General features: G+C 41.7%; 1 protein-coding gene across 1 annotated transcript; it reads right to left on the bottom strand.

Annotated features, from left to right (window-relative positions):
• Nucleotides 1-3,076: 3,076 nt before the first annotated feature.
• On the bottom strand, nt 3,077-8,489 carry LOC306921544 (nocturnin-like). Its single transcript, XM_079498714.1, has 5 exons — nt 8,348-8,489; nt 6,443-6,540; nt 5,720-5,894; nt 4,557-4,888; nt 3,077-3,743 (listed from the first exon to the last, which is right to left on the bottom strand). Exons 1-5 carry the CDS (start codon nt 8,361-8,363, stop codon nt 3,228-3,230), a joined length of 1,137 nt encoding a protein of 378 aa, XP_079354840.1. The 5' UTR covers nt 8,364-8,489; the 3' UTR covers nt 3,077-3,227.
• Nucleotides 8,490-9,215: the final 726 nt, after the last annotated feature.

Here is a 9,215-nt window from a genome sequence, read left to right as displayed (position 1 = left end):
ATGTAAGGAAGCATAGCTTTTTGTATAAAACATTTTCATTTTTAAACCAGCAACTTGTTTCTGACTATCACTGTGCAGATCTAGGTATGGCCGGTGGCCGGTGCTATTCGAGTCCTACATGTCAAGAAAACATAGTCATGAGGAGAAAGCAGAGCTGGCTATGAGTTAACATAATTATGAAAAGGGACTTGTGTGTGTGTGTGTGTGTGTGTGTGTGTGTACATATATATATCTACTATACAGTTTATGGAGCTAAATATAACAGAACCGCCTTAGATTTTAAGTTTTACTTTTATTTGTTCCTGTAATGTCTGTACAGTAAGCTGATATTTTTGCTTTGATACCTTGTACCAAGCACAGTATTATTGAAAATAGGGCAACTCATGTTTGTGTTATAGTTTTCCTTGCCTCGCTTATCAAACCCTTAAATTGTCATTTGAATCTAATCTCATCTCTTAGGATCCTGGAGTTTTTCCCCTCATGAAGTTGTCGAAACTCCAGGCATCTGAATGTCAGATTTATTTCACAAGTGAAGGGTTGGTTGATATTTCTTGCACCACCTCTCCCCCCCCCACAACAATCTCACACGGGCTAACTGCATACAAATGTAACGGAATGCATGTCTGAGCACATGCATGCAGCAATGTCCCCTTTTGTTGAGTCCATGTACGGCTATGGGTGCATGTAAACTAAACGCGTTCGACTTCCGAGTCCGTATTTTGGACATGTCATAGGAAATTTGTTTCAGAAAATGGCAAAAATAGCATGTCTGCCTCAGCTGGCAGCTCAATGCGACACGTGGAGTCAAGAGGTTACTGTCACAGTAGTACGTTCCAACTCCCATTTCTTGTTGCTCGTAACAGGTCAATGTAATCGTACTAAAGACCACCATTTTGACTGCCCATACATTTCCCCTTTGCTTTTTCTTGGTAATCTAAAAAGAGGAATATAGAGAGATTTGTGTTCAGACTGAACTGTTTGTATATTCAACATTTGAAGTATATTCTATTTTGTTGTACTCTTGTTTCAAAGTGTATTCAAGTAGATTTTACTGAAATATAAAATGACATTTGAATTGAAACCTAACGGATGCTCTTCCTGTTACTTGAAGGAATGTTTGGTTCACAACACAGACGAGGGTAGTAAAGTGTACACAGTGAAAACGCTGGCAGATAGTGATGATGACTCATCCAAGATTGTGACAAACTGCTTGTCTGGATATAGACTAGACTCTAGTCTATATCCAGACAAGCAGTCTGCAACCAGGATTACTACCATTCAACAGTATCACTGCTTAACAAGATGTCTAGTCACTAGAGCAAGGGCATCTTGTTAAGCAGTGATAAAGTTTTACAAGGAAGCACACATTATAGTAATACATTATAGATCTTATTTCTCACACAAGCAAAGCAAGTTAATCTCATGGTCCCTAAAGAAAAGCAGTTATGCGACTGTGTGAATTGATATGACTTTGAATGGTAACAGATTTCATATAGGTTAGTTCCCTTGTAGGTTAATTTAATGAGGTTTACATCATTTGCAATCCACCACTGCCTTTAAATTAGGAATAATTAGGTTAACCCATTTTGGGCGGGAACCCCTTTTGGTGTTAGCATTATGTTATGCTTTAGCTATTGAAAAATAGCAGATCTACAAGCTCATAGCGCGCCACCGAGTGGCGCACTACGAGCTTGTAGGTCTGCTATTTTTGAAAAATCGAAGAACGACTGACAAACATAGCTTTTTCAGAAAACTGTCAGGATGTAGAAGACATTTTTAGAATCTGATCTCAGGTCAAAATGGGGTAACTATTTGCATACTTTTTCCGATTTTTAGCAGCGTTTTTCTAATCTTATTTTCAGTAAAACAAAATTGGAGAATACAAGAACCGCGGCACCGAGCGGTCGACGGAAAAAATCGAGGGGCGAGATGGTTTAGGGGCGACCGTACCAGCTACCTTCAAAAGAAGCACTTAACTGTAATCACTGCTTGAATTTTACACTGTGCTTTGTTTACACCAGGGGTGCCCACACTTTTTGACTTGAGAGCTACTTTCAAAATGACCAGCTCGGCAAGATCTACCCACCAAATCAATTATTATACCATTGCTGAAAATAGTTTAAATATGTACCTGAGGGGGCTTTGGAATAGTAGAGTTCGTGTTACATTCTGTACAGTAAGTACAAATGCACTTGGAATGAGAAATAGAGGGGGAGAAATGTTTTTTTTTTTTAATCATTTTTTTCCTTCAATATATTTAAATGAAATACTCTTTAGGGGCATGTCATGTGATCTACCTGCACAGCCTTTGTGATCTACTGGTAGATCGCGATCTAGACCCAGACATTTATGGCAAGTTCACAGCTGTGAAGAAGGAAACCGATATGCACATCCCAGTTTCCGAATACGGTGCTGGACCCAAAACGTGACTAAATGAAGAAAAAAGTGGAATGTCCGCACACGATATAATTCTGCTCCCCGGGGAGCAGAATTATATCGTGTGCGGACATTCCACTTTTTTCTTCATCAAGTTCACAGCTGTGCAAACATGTTGTTGCGGACGAACTGCTGTTCTTCTGTCTGAGAATCATCCTAGATTGTAACCTGCAAATTCGCACAATGTCATGTTCTCAACAAATCCCACAAACCCTGAATCAAAACAATTCGGTGGAATTGCAGGCAATGCATTACTGATTGTGGAAACGGCAGTTCAGCACAATGTAAAATGCACATGATAAAAGATTGATCAATCAAGTCAAAACTTTAATGAATAATCGTGTAAAAAAAACAGTCATCATATAAAATACTTTTAACAGCAGCATACAGACATCTTCAACATAGTGAACGGCAGTGTGCACATAATGTATTTAGGCCAAATGCATAGCAGTCCTGTACAGTCTTCATATATCCACAAAGCCAAAATGGGAGGTAGGATTAAGTTGTATCAGTGTGGTGGTCCTCTAGTCCTTCGACAGCTTGCCATTCTCCCGTCTCTCACTAATCTTGGACGTGGATTTCTTCCTGTCTGTCTCAATATAACAGAGTGAGATATCGGGCAGCCCCACTCTTCTTTCTCGTCTCAATGTTTGTGCTTACTTTATCTATCTTATGGCGGTTGCTCGTCAAAAATAGCAGATCTACAATCTCACAACGCTAGATTGTAGATTGGTTCTTTTCAGCAAGTGTCACTGACATATGCATACGAGTACAAAATGAAGAATTGCTTTTCACTCTTTCTCCTTAAAGGCAAAGTCGCACACTAGAGAGAGGTGATCGGACGGATAGCTGTAGGACGGAAGCCTGTTTGGTCCGATCTGTTCTTCCGAGGGCATGTTCAAAACGGCTTCCACGCTCAGCTTTTGCGGAGTGTACCAGATATAGTCCAGTGTGCTACAGCACTCGCCTGTATCCCTGATCTTCCACGTCGTGTACTCTGGTTCGGTCAAACCGTCCGGGCTGAGTTTCTTGTAGGCCGAGTCCAAACCGAGAGGAGACCGGGCAAAATTTCGATAAACCTCCTCAGTTGGGACGGCATTTAAATCACCACAAATGAGCAGAGGGGTGTCCGAAGGACCTGTAGATCCACCACACTTTTCCCAAATGAGGTTCTGGAGTTGCCGCAGGAGGTCGGAACCCTGGGCGCTACGGATCTCCTCCCAGCCACTGCGGGCCTTGAGGTGTGTTACCGCCACGCACACACTTCTCCCTGAGAGTCGGCACCGTAGCAGCGTCACCACAGCAACCTGTGAACCAGGAAGAAAGGTGGTGAGTGGGGACAAAAGCAACTAAGGTGGGCTGAATTTTTTTTTTTTTTAAGACGTGAGATGGAATCTGTGATAAAACCTCTAAAGAAACAAAAAATTTACAAACAAAAGCATTTGCAAATACAACGTGTATTTTAACTCATAAACCTTAAGTGGAAATAGCGGCACTCCAAAATTAAAAGATGCAAGACTGGCTTAGCTTTCATTTAGTTTCCATTTAGTTTGAGAACGCTGATGCGTTTCGGCAAACAGCCTTCTTCCGAGCAGACTAAAAAGAAGAAGGCTGTTTGCCGAAACGCACCGGCGTTCTCAAACTTGGATACCGAGCCATTTTTTCTAATTTAATAAAGTGGAGTACATCTCTAATCCAGTGAAGATGGGATGGGGGAGCAGAGGACTTCCGGTTCATCAAAAATAGACGCCTAGCTAAGAGAGTGGTAAAGGCCACCAAGTGAGCTTTGTATTTCGATAGTGATAGAGCAGGGGGGGAAATTCCAAAAATAGCCTTCATTACAGTTGCTTCAAATGGTATCCCAACACTCCTCGACATGGTGTCAAAGAAGGGCACGACCAAAACATGTGTATACATACGTGGCAGGCGCCGAGCGACACCTAGCACACGGGATCAATGTCACCATATATTTTGGATAACCTCAGAGTTACGTCATTTTCAAAGCTGAGCACCCACCCACTGCCTTAACCAAGGGCAGTTTCCATAGGAAGCGCACCTGCATTTCTTTCTACACCGTGTATTTTACCATTATATTTAGGCCTTACGCATTTTACACCCACCTGATTGGTTGGCATCAGCCTTGCAGTGAGGTGTATGTTCACGCCATCCAGCAGCTCAAAGCGTGATTGGTCATAGAACAGTGCGCAGCCGTCCGGACCGTTGTTGCCGTCGATGTCCAAACACAGTGACCAAGGCTTGGGGCAGAATTTGCCGCCGTAGCCCAGGCTGGCCAGGATTGGTTGGAAGGTGTCGTAGTAGTGATCCACTTCCTGGAGGCACACGATATGGGGTCGGTAGGTGAGGATCTCTTCCAGGATGAGGTACTTCCTCTGCGACCAGCAAAGAGCTTCCAGCGGACAGCAGACAAAGCTGTCCAACCCCTCGCCCAGTGCTGAAGGAGAGAGGAGAGACACGGGGAGTTACATTTCAGTGTTGACAGCAAGTTTTAGTCGTAGTCTTTCAATAGTTTTCATTTAGTTTTAGTCACCTGGGAAGTTTTAGTATTAGTCAAAAAAGATGCTGGTAATGAGATGGAAACCGCCCCATAACCTCGGTATCCATAATTGGAAGTTATCCTTCTATGAGGTAAAAAGTTGGTCACAACATATATTTAGTCTTAGTCATAATAGCTTAGCTTTCATTTAGTTTCCATTTAGTTTTCGTCAGTGAAAAAAGGTAGTCGACAAACATTTTTCGCCATAGTATTAGTCGACACTGCTAGAGAGCGTCTGGGAATCAGAAGGTCCGCGGCTCGCTAGGCCTGTCACAAGTATTACAGAATTGCCTAATCGCAATTATTTGAAATAATCGCTATTATTTTCGCATAATCGGCAATCGTTTCCATGTTGAAAAATGTCCATACACTTTTCAACCATTTTTGAAAAATAGCAAGCTTAGAACCGGTCACAAAGTGACGTGTTGTACGCTTGTAGATCAATTATTTACGAATTCTTGATTGATTTCTTTGTATATTTAAGTCATTTGTCATATCTGCCCTGTGCAATTTGTGATTACAAAGCCTAAACGGCAAACAGAAATACAAATTTCAAAAGTCCAATGCAAAAAACACAATAAAATCGTTAATCGCACACACACACACACACACACACACACACACACACACACACACACACACACACACACACACACACACACACACACATATATAGTATACATGCTTTAACAGTGCTTAATCATGCAATCTGAGCAGTAAATGTTCTACCTTGGGCCAGAATGTTCCATTGCATCACCCTGATGGAGCTGCTGGGTGCACCATCTCGGTCGCCACAACGGATGAAGGTCCTTTGGAAGCGAGGTGGTCTGTCCATCAGGGCCTCCTTGCATTCCCGGAGCAGCTTCAATGGGTCTGGGGGGCACAGTGACGTCCCCTGGCGCTCCTGCAAGGGAGAAATACTGTGATTTAGCATTTTTACGTTGACTAATAAGCATATAATACCCTTGTGCCAGGTGCATAATTTATAACATCAATGTGTGTGTGTGTCTGTGTGTGTGTGTGTGTCGCCTGTGCGATCCGGTCTAGGCGTGGTTAACCATTCCATGAAATACTTGGAAGAAATGTGTCAGATCACATCATGGCTTTTATCGAGTAGGCCTTAAAATTATCCCATATCATAAAGCCGAAATGGTATGCCTCCCAGACATAATAGACTTGAGGAAAAGGTCAGATTAGGGGAAAAAAATAATAGAAAAAGTGCAAGGTTAGAATCCAGACCAACAAAACAATGTTTTGGCTGATAAAGATATTGGTTGATCAGGCTATATGGAATGTAATCTCACTCTCTCTTCAGTCGTCATTACTTTACTGTTGCTCATTCGTTACTGTTGATATTGTGCTGAAATGTTGAAACAAGATGCTGAAACAGCAGCGGGGAAGAACACTACGTCTCTGGTGGTGGTGAGAGACCTTTTGCGAATGAGTACTAACCTTAAAGTACACTGGTTCTAAATCTGCATCTAGGTGTTGCTCATGATCCGGGTCTGTCTGTTTCCGAGCACCAAACAGTCCTCCACCCATTGGATACACTGCAGAAGGATACAGAGAGGATGGTTAACCAGGTGAGAACAATGCTGTGATGAGAGACATTCATTTAATTTGATTCTTAAACAACATCCTTCAGCCCAGGCGGTGGCGTAACCGTCTGGGCACCCGACTGGTAATCCAGTCGCAGTGTGCCGCGGGTTCGACTCCCGAGCCCGACACAGCCTTTACTGCATGTCTTCCCCCATCTCTCTCCCGTTTCCTGTCAGCCTACTGTCTGTCCCTTCAAAAACCAATAAAAGGCGTAAGCCGCAAAAAAAATATCTTAAAAAAAACAAAAAACAACATCCTTCAAGCTGTGACATGACCAAAAAGCCATCTGTTTGATACACAAACAAAAGGCCCAATTTCAATTTCTATATACAGTTCTTGAGTGAAAAGAGTTGGGTGTCGGTGAAGACACTTGAGATAGGTAGACGACAACAATGGCAAGTTGAAAGGCCCTCAGGCAGCACAGTATAGAATGCAAATATAATTAAGAAAGGTAACACCATAACACAATGTCGAGATAATGTGACACGTGAATAAATTCTATGGAATTGGACATGGAAGTGACTGAGCCTGGTAACGCAATTAAACAAAGAATGGAAGGGGAACAAGCAGGATGTTGGTCTGGAAAAGAGAAAATCACTATATATATTCATGAGTCAGTGTGATAGAATCCACAAACAAATTGTCCGCATTTGAATCCATGTTCTGTCTGTGATCATCAACTTTGTGTATCTTGAACAGCAGTACATGTGGTGGCATGTCACTATGCTGACACTCAGGTGTCAAAGGGCACCACCCTTTGACACAGAACTACAATTACATTTTCCAGTCCAGTCCCCAGGGCTCCTCATGGTCAGTCGCATAGTCGCATAACATAACTTTTTTTGTTTGTTTTGTTTTAGTTAAAGGTAAGGATATTCTGAGGGAAGCCCTTGCATGCCCAGTGAGTGCATTTAGTCTCTCCCAGAAATGTGTCTTCTTTACAAAGATTTTACACCACTACTCATTTCTAATTTTAGATATTACATTTCTCTCCTTTTTTTAAGTCGAAAACATGGAATGGTGCAAGCCAGCTGCGGGTCGAATAAAAACGGTGCCTTTTAACTGTTCTGATAAGAACCACAGCATTTTATTCCATTGTCAGCTTAATAATTAGATATTGAGCAAAGGGACCAAAAGTCAAAACTTGCACATACCATGAACTGTTTGCCTTTTCTTTCAAAAATATTTTTTTGTCACACTATCTATGCAGGGTACCTTTGTTTGAACTGTTGGGCAAACAAAAACATAGCTTTTCTATTAGAATGCAAACAAATATAAAGAGGTATTAAGGGCCTCTGCTTGCCAATGCATTTTGGCCCTATTAAGCTGTAAAATAATCTTTAGTATGCGTGCTCAATCTGACCTGGTTTGTAGAATGAAGATTTCTTTATGTTTGTTCAGCCTTAGCCCAAGGTTTAGACTCTCGTAGATGTTTTTTTCATCAGAATCGAAACAAACCTCTACGAGAGTCTAAATCTTGGGCTAGTTCAGCCTATAGTTTTATTTAGCCTAGTTGAAGCTTGATAATATGTAGGTCATGCGGCAATGCGGCATATGCCTCAAAATAGGCATTTGCCTTTTAAGTCAACAGAACTTAATGGTGCAATTAAAGTTTGTAGCATTTGTATTTGCAAGGTAAAGTGAAAGTATTGCAAGTTATGTTCCGAGCAAGTTACGAAGTATTTGCAGTTGTCAAGGTGACAATAATAACTTTCGTTTTAGCATTTCAACTGACAGATAAATAAGTGGTTATCTTACCGATCGTCTCCTCCATCTCTGCAGTCCACCCTCAAAGCTCCGGCAATTAGTGGTTGGAATTGGTTAGTTAAGTTCTATTGCTATGTAACAACACTTGTTGTTACTCTGTCGGAAGAGGCTGCGTACTGTCTGTAAGTGACTGGCGCTGCTGCGCGTATAATATACTATTTTGCGTCCGAGCATACACATGGTAACGCCCCGCCTGCCTCTGATTGGCCTACCGACACAGCCCGTCTTGACTGTCCACTGAGGTGGATGCATAGAGGGGGGGGGGGGGGGTGATGCAAGGTTACTCCGTGGTGGAAAATAATACAACGTAAGTACGGTATGATAGGCTACAATAGAACTGTAAGTTTTATTTTTGTAGAAGAGGCAAACTAATATTGTTTATGCCGTTTGCTTTGATGGAATAATTGATTTAACATGTACGTCGTTATTTGATTTGATTTGGGTGTGTTCTAAATAAAGTGTTTGTGTTGATTAATTGTGTAATGTATTTGTATGTGTAAACTTGAAACAGTATTGTACTGTAAAAATGTCTATTTCCCCTTGATCTTTATATAGTACAATAGTATTCGTTTACTATAATTAGATTAAGCAAATGGCAGATGTGTTGTTCTCTCATGAGTCATGATAGTGGGCGGGGATTAGTAAAGTAGTCTTGTCATCAGACCAAACAGGGTACATGTTGATGATGGCATCATGCTCTGTTGATGATTTCTTACATGATTACATCACGTTTATTAACCCAGCCTCACCAGACCAGACCAGACTTTCCGCAATTAGCTACCTACCTGTGGAAAACTACAACAACTCCGATCATAAGCGTGCGCTGTTTATGGTGTGGTTCGAAAGTGCTGCTGAAGGC

Source organism: Electrona antarctica, assembly GCF_951216825.1.
Source record: "Electrona antarctica genome assembly, chromosome: 4".
Taxonomy (NCBI): Eukaryota; Metazoa; Chordata; class Actinopteri; order Myctophiformes; family Myctophidae; genus Electrona; species Electrona antarctica.
The sequence above is the reverse complement of the archived record's forward strand: the minus strand, read 5'-3'. Positions and strand labels throughout refer to the sequence as shown.